The 13,469-nt window shown below is 35.8% G+C and overlaps 2 protein-coding genes and 2 long non-coding RNA genes across 8 annotated transcripts in view; 2 read left to right on the forward strand and 2 right to left on the reverse strand.

Annotated features, from left to right (window-relative positions):
• Window positions 1–1,739: 1,739 nt before the first annotated feature.
• On the reverse strand, window positions 1,740–8,839 carry LOC142240883 (queuosine 5'-phosphate N-glycosylase/hydrolase). 2 transcript variants are annotated; one of them, XM_075312633.1, is made up of 3 exons: window positions 8,822–8,839; window positions 2,660–3,046; window positions 1,740–2,605 (listed from the first exon to the last, which is right to left on the reverse strand). In XM_075312633.1, the coding sequence occupies exons 2-3, from the start codon at window positions 2,898–2,900 to the stop codon at window positions 1,830–1,832; spliced, it is 1,017 nt and encodes a 338-aa protein (XP_075168748.1). In that variant the 5' UTR covers window positions 2,901–3,046; window positions 8,822–8,839; the 3' UTR covers window positions 1,740–1,829. The 2 variants fall into 2 exon arrangements, with proteins under 2 accessions (XP_075168748.1, XP_075168747.1); XM_075312632.1 differs by having other exon boundaries at window positions 2,660–3,179; window positions 8,822–8,836.
• Window positions 8,840–9,223: 384 nt separating this feature from the next.
• LOC142240884 (uncharacterized) lies at window positions 9,224–9,717 on the reverse strand. Its single transcript, XR_012723420.1, has 2 exons — window positions 9,489–9,717; window positions 9,224–9,431 (listed from the first exon to the last, which is right to left on the reverse strand). It is a non-coding gene; the product is annotated as an uncharacterized LOC142240884 (long non-coding RNA).
• A 1,016-nt stretch (window positions 9,718–10,733) lies between these two features.
• On the forward strand, window positions 10,734–11,630 carry LOC142240885 (uncharacterized). The gene is made up of 2 exons (XR_012723421.1): window positions 10,734–11,379; window positions 11,437–11,630. It is a non-coding gene; the product is annotated as an uncharacterized LOC142240885 (long non-coding RNA).
• A 667-nt stretch (window positions 11,631–12,297) lies between these two features.
• Arms (Ankyrin repeat-rich membrane spanning) overlaps window positions 12,298–13,469 on the forward strand; it is a 127,347-nt gene continuing 126,175 nt past the window's right edge. For 2 of the 4 annotated variants that reach the window (XM_075312634.1, XM_075312644.1), the window contains exon 1: window positions 12,298–12,994. The gene's annotated coding sequence lies outside the window, so the exon portion shown is untranslated. The remainder of the gene's footprint in view (window positions 12,995–13,469) is intronic. The other 2 variants (XM_075312636.1, XM_075312635.1) reach the window with 2 other exon arrangements.

The following is a 13,469-nucleotide window of genomic DNA, read 5'->3' on the forward strand; positions in this document are numbered from 1 at the left end:
TGGAAAGCTATATCAGATCGAGAATTTCAAAACAACTCCAGATTGCATAGACTTTTCAAATCGGATATATGTATGTTCAGGTCTGTGACGGTGTAAAGTGTAGTCCAGAACACCTTATAAGTGTGACACCACACAAAAGTTATACATGTGTGTACCAGAACAGACACGATTGCTACCTACAGATGCTCGAGAATTTAAAACGGGAGAGATCGGTTTATTTGGATCCTACATGTAACCCCATGTTCCGATATTCGAAATAGTTGAATTTTCGTTTGGTGATACTTTCTTAAACCTTGATAAAATATAAACTTAAATATTGGCATTGTAATTCTCTTTAGTAACAAGTTCAAATTGAAATAGCTTTCAAGTCCCAAAGTATGTCGATTCTTTCGTTATAAGAAAAAAAAACTTTGAGATTTGGGAATCCGAATATCGGACCATGTGGGATCGAAACAAAAGTTTATTACAAATTAAGGACAAAAAATCAAAGGAAAATGTGGCATTCGCATGTTAAACTAGTACATCGACGTATATGAGGCTATACCGGAATAGGGACAGGAAAAAACAATAATATTACAAACCTTTATTCGTCGAAAATTACATATCAAGAATTTCTATATAAAAAGAAGATCGATTTATAGGGGTACTATATCAAGGAATGGATGGATGAGTCCAAAATTTCATCAGGTTCCAAATTTCAGTAAAATAGCGACATGTATGTGCTAAAAAAATAAAATCAGAATGGTTCGATATCTATTAAAATATATACTGAAGAAATTGTTCTACATGGGTGTTTCCAAAGTAACGGTCGTTACCGATATTCTGTGATTTTTTAAATAAAATTCCACCCTAAGAATATATGTCACGAGGATTGCTTAATTTTGGACCTACGAAAGTTCAAGCTTCGGTAGCAGCCGAAAGCATTCATAAAAAATTTAATTTCAATACTATTTTCGACCATCAAAAAAGTAACGGTCGTTACTTTATAAATGTTCTGTTTTCATATTTCGGAAACAAATATCATGTATTGTAAAATTTTGCATAGGATGTGTGTCAAGTAAAAAATCTGATTAAATTCTTTGTAATGTTTTCTTTCAGTAATAGGTTTTTTTTCAAATCAAAGAAAATTATCACAAAAAAATTTTCTAAAAAGTAACGGTCGTTACAATATAAAAACTTAATTGTGGGTAAAAAAAAACAAACGAAAAGCTATATTCTATTGCATAATTCTTGCATACTTTTATGCGATTTGAGAACAGTAAACATCATTACAATCTAAGCGTTTTAGGGTGTTGATTTTTAAAGTTGATATGCCTGTTAAGGGGTCATATACTTTGGAATTACCCACATAAGACTCACATAAAAAGATACATTTACCCGATATCTAGGCAAACGTAAGGAATCTGTCTTGGCTTAAAAATAAATACTAATTTGATTCAAATGTTAAAATCCATATACATAGTTATGTATTCCTTCAACTTGAAATTAAATACAAATCATTTCCATTATTTTTTTTAATCCATCATAAATTCATTCATTGATATTCAAATGTTTGCTTTAATCAAGTAATCGGTTGTATTTATAAGTGTTGTATGTATGTATATAACTACAGATAAGATTTAAAAATTTACAGATATATAGTTTGAGTTTCGAATTTTGAGCTAGAATTTTGTATAACTCTAAAAGTCGAGTAAAAATTAGGAACGATTAACGATTGCTGTCAGTAAAAGAGATACTAATTAATTTTCTTTCTTCTTAAACTTTAATTAAAATTTATTATGTTTTCATTTCGTTTTTTCAAATTAGTTGAAAACTTTCCAACTCTTTGTTCAATAATAGACACTTAAGACCTTGTGGAATGGAATGTATTCCAATTCTTTAGCATGTCTACGGCGATAATCCCATAGGAAATGGTCAATTAAAATCGAATTGACATTATCTTTAGATATATTGGGATAATTTTCATTCAATTCTTTCAGCACAATATCCTTAACCCTTTCCACAATGTAAATAGATGCTCCACGAATTTCCACTTCCATGGGATCACCATTTTTGAGTAATTTATCCGATTTCAATACAGTCATTAATTCTTCATTATACTCCAATGAGCCAAAATGAACCAAAACTTGGGGTACTCTGTAATCAGCAAACATAGTTATATGATAGAGATCGGAAAATGAACCAATGCCTTCGCCACGAAAGCATGCCCATATATCGCCAACAAGAATTTGAGCTCTTTTATATAGAGAAACTCTTTCCCCAGCAAAGTCAGCCTCATCTCTAAAGCATGGAAACTCTTGGACAATCAATTTCAATAATTGCAATGCCGAACCATTGGCTGCTTTAAGGACATTTTCAAATTTTCCTTGCCATTTTTCCAATAGACATGTACCTACTTCTTTGAAACATTTCACCCGTTCTTCTAGTAATGGCACCATTGTTTCTCCATCATCAGAGCGAAATATTTTTTTAACTGTTTCTACATCGATCTTGCTGTAGAATTCAGAATTGGTTATATCAAGGCCATCTTTCATAGCACGATTTATGGCAGCGCAAAGGGCAAAATAGCCTGTATAGCCTTCAACTTTGTATTTGGTGTAATCAGCTGAAAAACATGAATGAATTAGATAGCCCACAAGTAATAGTTGATAGTACTCACTTGGAGTCCAGAAACAAAAATTTAATGTATCCACAACAAAAATCCATTCAATAGCAAAAGGATCGCTTGGCTTGGGATGCAATTCATGTTGTGAGAAATTATTGACATCGATAATTTTATTCTGTATGCCCTTTATAATTTCTTGTGCCAAATTCGTCAATCCGTCTTCAGAAACTTTTATGTATTTGGCATTTTTCACAATATGCTCTCCAGATTCCCGTGGTAGTAAAGTTTGAACCATTTTGATTGATAAAACTAAAAATCTACTTGTTTTACATCAACACAAACGTGTATTATCGAATGTAGCCGGCAGATCTTTTAAAGATCTTATCAAATCGAGTAGTAGTTTACGATAATGTTGTATAGCCGCGGGCCTAAAATACAACACTGTTAACAATGAAAAATGTGTTAATTGATAGCATTAGATTTATTTCCATAGAAATTTTTTCGAAATAATCAAAGTTTACATTTATCAACTGGCACTATGTAAAAAAACATTTTACATATACATTTGCCATACCTGTAGCTTTTTTTTTTTTTTTTTTTTTTTATGGTTTAGAGTTGTTGCCTCGGACGTATACAATGAAAATACGGCCGCAAGCTGACTTGGCCAGTCCTAGGACTATAGCGCCATAGCGAGCAGGTTCCCTAGGGGATTACAAACGGACTCCTATCTCAGATAGAAATGTATTGAGTATTTGCAGTTGGTCTCTCCCATGTTTATCTATGAATTCGATGACAGATCCAATGTTGTTCATTTGTAGGAATGTTGATCTTGTTAGTGAGTATTCTGGGCAATGAAATAAAATATGATCTGCGGTTTCGTCGTAGCCGCAAAAATCACATGATGGTGTATCTGTAACCTTCATCTGCGACAATGTGTCTTTACAAAAACAGTGTCCACTGAGGATTCGGTTCATTTGTCTGCACTTGATTGGTGGCATTGTAATGGATAGGAACCATGGCTTTTTCGTAAGGTCGGGGAAAATCTTGAAATAGTGTGATCGAGATTCATTAGACCTATCTTTATATTCCTTTGACCATTCTTCCCATAGTTTTTGTTCGATATGTTTTTGGGCATCTGCAATAGTCCATAAAATTTCCTGTTTAGTTCCAATCAAATTTGCTCTTTTGGCCGCTTGATCGGCGACTTCGTTGAAATATATGTTCGCATGGCCGGGTATATAATGTAATTCAATTTCACCTTCAAAGGTACTTGCCAATTTAAGTAATTTCTGTATAAGGTAATTGTTCTTAATTCCATTCTCAACCGACTGTAGTCCACTCAGACTATCAGATAATATGGCGATTTTAAGTAATTTGTTTTCAATGGCAAATTCTATTGTCTTGATGATCGCAACTAATTCAGCCGACATCGAAGATAATCTTTTGTCATCAAAAAAGGCACATACCATTCCACAAGATACCCGAACGAAGGCAGAACCCTTAAAATTATCCCTTACTGAGCCATCGGTGAAGAAAATTTCGAAATTGTTGGATTTAATTACCTCTAATTTTTCCTTATAGAGTTGATTTATTATGTCCGGACCCGCTTCGGTCTTATTCTTCACTGTGCCTTTGAAAAAATCGACGATGATGTGGATGTTATTTGGTGTCTGCTGTATAGTATCAACCGGGCCTGTGTTCATAAGCACAGATCTGTACTTAAAAAATGTTTCACTTATACTAGTCTTAGTCGGTTGTGAAATCTCCAAGAGTGTTTTTGTAATGGGTAATTCAAAGGCGAAACATTTGATGAGCTCTTTCGCGGCTGCAAACTCAAATCTGTATTTCGGTGGCATCTCAGCGGACAGATGGTGGAGAATTGGTGCGGGTGTAGATCGAATCAACCCAAGACATTTATGCACTTTACAGACTATCAGTTATTCCGGACGGAATGTCGGTGTTTGTAAAGAATCTTGCAGTGTGTCGTATCGATACGACTTGTCGGCGATGACTAAATAATCGGTAAATGTGTTATCGATCCCATAAACATGCAGCAGTATCGATTATGCCTTCGGACTTAACTTATAATGTGCACAGTATATGGGATATGTTCGACACGAGCCCTGTCGTCCGGAATAACTGATAATCTGTAAAGCGCATTACGTAGATATCCATTTGTACAGCATCTCAATCTATTCAAGGAAGTTTTCCCCGCATTTGCCAACGCGGCCGCAGCATATTCAATTTTGGATCTTGCGAATGCCTTGTACAATAATAATGACTTACGTGGATCAATACCAAAATTGCAACCTCCAAGAATCGTGATAAATTTGCACTTGTTATTAACTTCAGTCAGGGTATAGTCAATGTGTTCTCTTGAAGAGTTGTTCGCAGCAACGATCAATCCCAGATATTTGATACTACTGACTTGGTTCAGTGCCTCACCATTGCAGCTTATGTTAAGATCCCGCGGTTTCCTACTAAAGTGAATGGTGTTGGTCTTGGACGGGTTGAAATATAAGTCAATGTCTCTGCACTTGGAGAAAAAGTCTCCTACTTTCTCTTGTAATATGGTTCTAGCAGTATTGAAATTAGGATGATGTGATATGATGAAAAAGTCATCCGCAAACTGGTAGACGGTACAATTGTCGGAATTCAGTTCATGTAGGGATGCCGTGTAGATATTAAAAAGAAGTGGGCTTAGACCACTGCCTTGTGCAAGGCCACCATTCACCGCCTTTTTGTGGTCTCCGAAACATAAATTTCTATTACTTAGGAAATCTGATATCCAGGCAATTATTGTGGTATCAATGCCAAAACTAATGAGCTTTTCCGTAAGTTTCGAAATATTAACACAATCATATGCCTTTTCCACATCGACGCAAAAACCGAGGACTTGATGATTTCTTGACTTCAGATGATATATTTGGTTTATGAGGTCGTTTATGCACATGGAAGTAGAACGTCCACGCCTGAAAGCATAGCACCTACTCGGCAACATATTATTTGTGTCCATATGTTTCTGAATATTATTCCTAAGTAAGGCTTCGATGCACTTCAGTGGGACACAAAGTAATGCAATCGGTCTGTAATTATTGATTATGGCCGGATCTTTGCCTCTTTTTGGGATAGGTGAAATTCGTATATCTCTCCATATGTCGGGTATGTTGCCAGACCTCCAGACGCTCGAAATCATTCTGAAGAAATTCCTCTTCTCGACCGAGGGAAGTTTCTTTATGTATTCGTAGGAAATCTTATCTTGGCCCACCGCCGAGTGGGGGTTTCTGGAGTTAATAAATTCCGTAAATTCGTCATAATTCAGTTCAAATGTGGTAGCGGTGGTACTGGGCATTGATACTGGTTGTGGTGGGAGAGGTGATGGTGCGCTGGCTACAAACTCTAAATACTGTTGTTTTTGTTCGACAGACCAAGAGTTGTTTATGTTTTTCCTCTGTTTATATTTCTTGACATTTCTTGTCAGTTTCCAAAAAGCCTGACTCGAGGGGGATTTTGACATTTCATCAATGAGACCCGAGAAGTTCTCATTCTTCCTCTTCTTGATAAAAGATTTAAGGCGGTCCTCAGCTTCTTGAAATAAGGTAAGGTTATCAAGTGACCTGGTCAGATAGTATTTAGCCCTGGCTGCCAATCTTAATCTAAAAAGTCGTGCCGTCTCTTCGCACCACCACGGCTTGGGGATATACTTGTTATCCGATTTGATATGGATTGTGTTCCGTTTAACTATCGCTTGAACGTCGCGATTAAAGTCCTCCAGACAACCGCCGACCTGCAGCCTCGAAATTTCCTCGATCACTGCTGCCCGGCGGATTCTGGATATTCCCCCATGGAACTCCATAGCACCTCTAAGTTCAATTATTATTGGTAGATGGTTGCTGTTGGTTAACCTAGTGTTTCTGACGCCCCAATAGGGCAGATCCATAAAGTTTTTGATAAAGGTGAGATCCAACGTAGATGTATAGCCATCGTCCATACGAAAAGTAGGGCTTCCGTCATTTAAGCATGTAAAGTTTTCACTTGTAGTCTTGTCACATAGAAACTTACCGCGAGCATCAGATGATAAGTTGCCCCACATTGTGGATTTCGCGTTGAAATCTCCAGCAATTATGGTCGGTTCAGTTAACATTTCTGCCTTAAGAAATATCCGGTTAACAATTGCTCTGAAGTCTTGGCTGGATGAGTTCGGGGGAATATAAATAACAATAAAGTTAATGTTCTTCTTCAAATTTAAAGTCTTTATGCCGATTGCATCAGTTTCACCTTCAAGGTCAATCAATGAGAAAGAAATGTTTCTTTTCACGTAGATTCCCACGCCGCCGTAACCATCTTGACGATTTTTAAAAGCAAAATTGTAATTACATATGTTAGAGGAAAAGTTATTGCGGAGCCAAGTCTCGCATAGTAATGCCACGTCAATGTTATTGTTTTCCAAGTAAAGCTCCAGGAGATCTTTGTTGTTATCATTATTTAAACTTTGTATGTTAAATTGTAATATTTTCATTGATAATTCTAATAGTTCGTTCTAGTTGGTCTCCGGCAAGCAAGATGCATGAGCCAGCAGTTCTATGTCCATTCTAATGAGACTTCTGTTGATCTCTTGACGCATCTCCTCAATTGCCTCTTTCTGTGACAAATCAAGATTTGGAGCACTAATCAGAAAGTTTGTAATTTTCTTAGATAGATCACTTAGGGTTCTCTCAAATTCATTGGTTTTGTTCTTCTCGGAAAGGGCCAATGCAGTACCATTTGGAGATTCGTAAACCTCGTCCTCTTCCAGGGCTTGGATGTGCTGAGCATGAAGTTTCTTTGCATTTTCTTCCCCGCGTAGTCTGTTATGGTCAATTTTGGTTACTCTGGCCACTTTTGCAAATGGAAGTTGAGAGTGTAGAAAGTTTGCCGAATGGGTTACGTTAACCGCATTTGCATTACTCTTGTTGTTCGGGGGTGTAAAATTCGTTGCAGGAAGGGATGGAAACTCTCCATCCACTTCTCCACTTAATAAATAGAACTTGTTAGAAAAGATAGTTGGATATTTCATCTTGGTCTCGCTTAAAGACAAATTCTCAATAGTCATGGTGCGCTTAATATTGAAAGCTTTTCTCCTTGCTGGACAGTCCCTGCTCGTCGGGTGATGATTCATTTTGCAATTTGTACATATCACCTCGCCCGGTGTGCATGGGGTATTCTTTTCATGCTTTGTGAAGCATGACGGACAAACAGGAATTGTTTGTTTGCAATGCTTCGCAAAATGATTGAAGCGGTAGCAGTTATAACACTGGGAGAAAGAGATATGCTCATGAACACGGAGATCAGCCACGCCGTAGACTCTCACGTAGCGAGGTAGCTCGCGGCCCTTGAATAAAACCTTGACGCGTTTAGTTGGTATCAATTCATCTTTCTCTTTACGCATGACGCGGAACATTTTCAGGATGGTCTTATCCGAAGTGAAATTTTTCTCGATCTCATCCATAGGTATATCCAAGTCGACAGGATATATTAATCCCATTTTCGATACGAAATGGGCAAAAATCTTGGGCTGATAACCCGCAGAGATAATGCGTTCGTCGTCTGCGAAATTGTTTGCCGCAGCTGCGTTCTTAAAGACAACCTTGCCCCTGCCATAGCCGATCTTCGTGATTGTCTCCACATCGCGCAAACCCATTTGGTTCACATGGCGTGCCAGTGCTACTAGGCTCAGTGGTTTTCGGCCTTCGCCCTCATGTACCACATCCACATATACCATGAATGGTCCCTCGTCCTCGTTATCGTATACGTACTTATTGACGTCGCCAGTTCCATTACCATTATCCGTTGCCAAGGTCATATGCCCAGTCTCCATTCGATTTTCAGTTCCGATTCCGTCGTCAATCTTCCTACCCTTTGCTCTACCGATCCTTTCCAGGCTATTGCCCCTCTTGTTCCTGCCTCTAGCAGGAATCCTGTTCGTCCCTCCTCCATCAGCTATAATAGGTGGAGGATCACCAGGATCCCCCCGCGTATCCATTATGATTCGTAAGAATTTTTAGTAACACAATAACGTAAATAAGAAAACGAACGTATCAATAGATCTTAATACGGGTGATTTGGTATTTGTTTGTTGTGGTATCGCCTTTAAATTCAATTAGAATAACCGCCTCCAATTACGAGTCCAAAAAACGCTTCTGATCACAAAGACCGCCAAAACTCGAGTGCCGATACCTGTAGCTTTAATGTAAATCAAATAACCCACGATTATATATTTAGTGTTGCCAATAGCATATTTTGTAACTCAGGGTATGTACTTTGAATCACAACATTACAACAAGGTGACAACGATTAAAACATAAAAAATGTTTATCTCTACATCCCTGCCAACATTTTTTGAATTTGGGGACTCTTTTGAGAATCCCCACTACGTCGAAAACAATCATATACGACATCAAAAACTCGTCGGAAAAGCGCCGTCACTATTGAGAAGTTGTACCACGCCAAGTTACTACAAAAATGTTTCGCATGAGTGCAATTATTAGGTGCCTTTATAGATCAATTTAGAACGACGCCAATAAGGGACCCTCCAAACAATCAGAAAAAGTGCATTTTAAGATAGTTGTAAAAGAATCATTGTGGTCGAGTAAAACACGTTTGTTTAGATATTTATTAATTTGATTAAACATTTACAAATTCTTAAAAATATAACATTTATACCACTATCACATTACATTTAACATAATTTTTGGCATTAATGATGAGTTACAAGTAGCGAGTTACATGTTGCTGCGTCTATCAACCAGTGTTTTTATTCCATGGAGGCAGCGTGTCTGTAAAATATCTGAAAAACAATCACTTTATTCCATTTGGAAAATCACCAAATTGTTCACCAATATACCTTTCACAATTTTAAGCGTATAATCTATGTTTTCAGAACTTTATTTTCGTTTTTATTTAATTAAAATATAACAAGCTGGTTGCGCTTGGCGTTTCACAAAAAAAATGGCTTTTTTAACAGTAGGGATGACAAATTACTTGCATGTACTTTTTGATGTACCTTTTCATGATGGTTGAAGTGACATTTACGAGTCTGTGGTAACGATGAGGTTGAAATGGAACTTTGAAATGCTGGCAGGGATTGTCCCCGGTACTCCTAATGAACCCAACCATTATTTTTTTTTTTTGAATTTGACGGCACTTTTGAGAATCCCGTCACTATTGAGAAGTTGTACCACACCAAGTTACTACAAAAAGTATCGCATGGGTGCAATTATTAGGTGCCCTTCTGGATACATTTAGAAGGACGCCAATAAGAGCCCCTTCAAACAATCAGAGAAAGTGGTCAAGTAAAGCACGATTGTTTAGATGTTTATTAATTTTATAAAACACAAATTCTCATAAATATAACATTTATACCACTACCACATCACATTTAACATATTTTTATGCATTAAGGTGGGTAAAAATTTCGAGTTTAGCCGCTAAAATCGTCATTTTTTCACTAAAGTGAAAACTAAATCAGTAAAAAAGGCATACAATTATAAATCTTGGTTTAAGATTTCATTATAAATTGATGGAGAATAGCCCAAAGCAAATTTTCACACAGTTTGTATTCCTTAAAATGGATTATTAAAGAAAAGTAATCGTGAAAAAATTACAATTTTAGCGGCTAAACTCCAACATAATACCCACCTTTAATAAAAAAATTGATGTTGAGTTGCAAGTTACATGTTGTAGAGTCTATCAGCCATTGTTTTTATTCTCGATGGAGGCAGCGTGTCAGTAAAATATCTGAAAAACAATCACTTTATTCCATTTGGAAAGTCAAAAATTGTTCACCAATATACCTTTTACAATTTTAAGCGAAATGACTATGTTTTCAGCACTTCATTATCGTTTTTATTTAAATAAATTATAAGAGGCTAGTTGTGCTTGGTGTTTCACAAAATATAAAATGGCTCTTGTAACAATAGTGATGGCAAAAAAATTTCATGTACATTTCATACTTTTTCATATGATTCCCCCATCACGGCGATTGTTGAAGTGTCACTTGCGAGTCTGTGGTAGCGATGAGGATGAAATGGAACTTTGGGAATGCTGGCAGGGTTGTAACTCAATATCATTATTTTATTAATGCAAAAAATTATGTTAAATGTGATGTGATAGTCGTATAAATGTTATATTTATAAGAATTTATAAATGTTTAATCAAATTAATAAACATCTAAACAATCGTGTTTCTTTGACCACAATGATTCTTTTACAACTACCTTAAAATTCACTTTTCCTGATATTTTGAAGGGGCTCTTATTGGCGTCGTTCTAAATTTATTAAAAAAAGGCACCTAATAACTTGGCGTGGTACAACTTCTCAATAGTGACGACGCTTTTCCGACGAGTTTTGGATGTCGTATATGATTGTTTTCGACGTGGTGGGGATTCTCAGAAGCGCCGTCAAATTCAAAAAATGTTGGCAGAGATGTTGCAGTTCTGTTATACTCTGCTGATGATAAGCCAGTGTATTTATCCTTGATCGAGGCAGGATGTCATGACCCTGCCAGCATTTCAAAGTTCCATTTCAACCTCATCGTTACCACAGACTCGTAAATGTCACTTCAACCATCATGAAAAGGTACATCAAAAAGTACATGCAAGTAATTTGCCATCCCTACTGTTAAAAAAGCAATTTTTTTTGTGAAACGCCAAGCGCAACCAGCTTGTTATATTTTAATTAAATAAAAACGAAAATAAAGTTCTGAAAACATAGATTATACGCTTAAAATTGTGAAAGGTATATTGGTGAACAATTTGGTGATTTTCACAATGGAATAAAGTGATTGTTTTTCAGATATTTTACAGACACGCTGCCTCCATGGAATAAAAACACTGGTTGATAGACGCAGCAACATGTAACTCGCTACTTGTAACTCAACATCATCATTAATGCCAAAAATTATGTTAAATGTAATGTGATAGTGGTATAAAGGTTATATTTTTAAGAATTTGTAAATGGTTAATCAAATTAATAAATATCTAAACAAACGTGTTTTACTCGACCACAATGATTCTTTTACAACTATCTTAAAATGCACTTTTTCTGATTGTTTGGAGGGTCCCTTATTGGCGCCGTTCTAAATTGATCTATAAAGGCACCTAATAATTGCACTCATGCGAAACATTTTTGTAGTAACTTGGCGTGGTACAACTTCTCAATAGTGACGGCGCTTTTCCGACGAGTTTTTGATGTCGTATATGATTGTTTTCGACGTAGTGGGGATTCTCAAAAGAGTCCCCAAATTCAAAAAATGTTGGCAGGGGAAAAGTATCTGAAAAAATCACTTTATTCCATTTACAATGTGGAAAAATTTTCAACCCTATCACTACCTTTCGCAATTTTAAGCGTAATAACTATGTTTTCAGCACTTCGTATTTGTTTTTGTTCAACTTTAGCAATAAATATAACCATCGTCATACATATTTTTTCAGTTTTATTTTACATCTTCAGTTTCCCTTACAAATTTCGAATTCTGAATGGCCTATCATATTTGACCTCTTGTACTTTCCGTTACGTGGCATAATGGTACTAATTAAAGTAGTTAATCTAATAGTGTTAGAAAATGGAGAAAATGTCGTCAGCTGTTTATTAGTATTGCAAAGCGATGTTGGTTGTCAACATTTGGTATTGTCAGATGTCTGCTTTCATTCCGTAAAATCAGTTTTCGTGGAAATGTGAAAGAAAGAAAATTACAAAATCAAACAAATATTTGAATAAATGGAATCTAATATATATTAAATAATGAAAAACGTTTTATATTCTGTGGATCTTTATGTGAAAGTTATATGACAACGGCAACGGAAAAGCTATATGCGATTGTTTTTTTTTACCAAAGCGACGATGACAACAAAAGAATTTTAATGTTATCAGCCTGCAAACAACAAAAAAGTGATTTATTACAATATCTCTAAAAAAAAGTATCCCAAAATAGTTGATCGATTACCAAATTATTGTGTTGTTGGCTTTAAGGGAAAAATCCAACTCAAATTAATGCGAAAAAAATATTCAAGTGCTTGCTATTGCATAGTTGAGTATTAATATTGTTATTAATAGCAACATCGCATACTTAAACGGACAGTGAATAGAAATTGTTATTGTTGTATTCTATGGAAATAATTATGCCGATTGACACATTCAAGTGGATTCAGTGATATAGTGTAATTCAGAGGGGAGGAGGTTAATTCTTCGTATACAGGGAAATAAAATAACAATCAAATAAATCGTTATCATTATCCTGTTCACTTCAAACTTTCCTTTTATCAGCTGGTATATGCCGTATAGTGGCATATTTTATTTAGTCAACATTTTTAACTGACCATTCGTAACGTTTATGTGGCTTTTTGTATAACAGGTGAGTTGCGATAGAGAATGAATATACATGTATGTACTGCTTAAAATGTTTGTTGGCTCCAGTTTAAGTTATGTTTTGATTCTTGCAAATATTTATGTAAAATAGATGTGTTAATAAAAAAAATAAAGATTTCTTCCGAGACAAAAAGAAAGTTCATATACATTTATTATAGACTTCTTTAAGTCCTTTTATTCCTCTTTCCAAAGATGTGCTCTTTAATAATACAGCAAAAATACAGGTCATAATATTGTATCTAATGCCAATCGATTAGCCATTTTTTATTCTCCAATTCTCAACGAATCGAGTTGAAAAAGTCATCTATCGACAACAGGTAATTAACAATGAGAAATGTTCGTGTTTCACTAGAGGAAATTGCCAGTACAAAATAACAATAAATATACGGCGTTTCTTTGCAAAGCTTCACATAATGCTCCTAGGGAATCGTCACTTAGTACCGGTATATACCAAATTCATT

The sequence above is a fragment of the Haematobia irritans genome, chromosome 5 (genome assembly GCF_050003625.1).
Source record: "Haematobia irritans isolate KBUSLIRL chromosome 5, ASM5000362v1, whole genome shotgun sequence".
NCBI lineage: Eukaryota > Metazoa > Arthropoda > Insecta > Diptera > Muscidae > Haematobia > Haematobia irritans.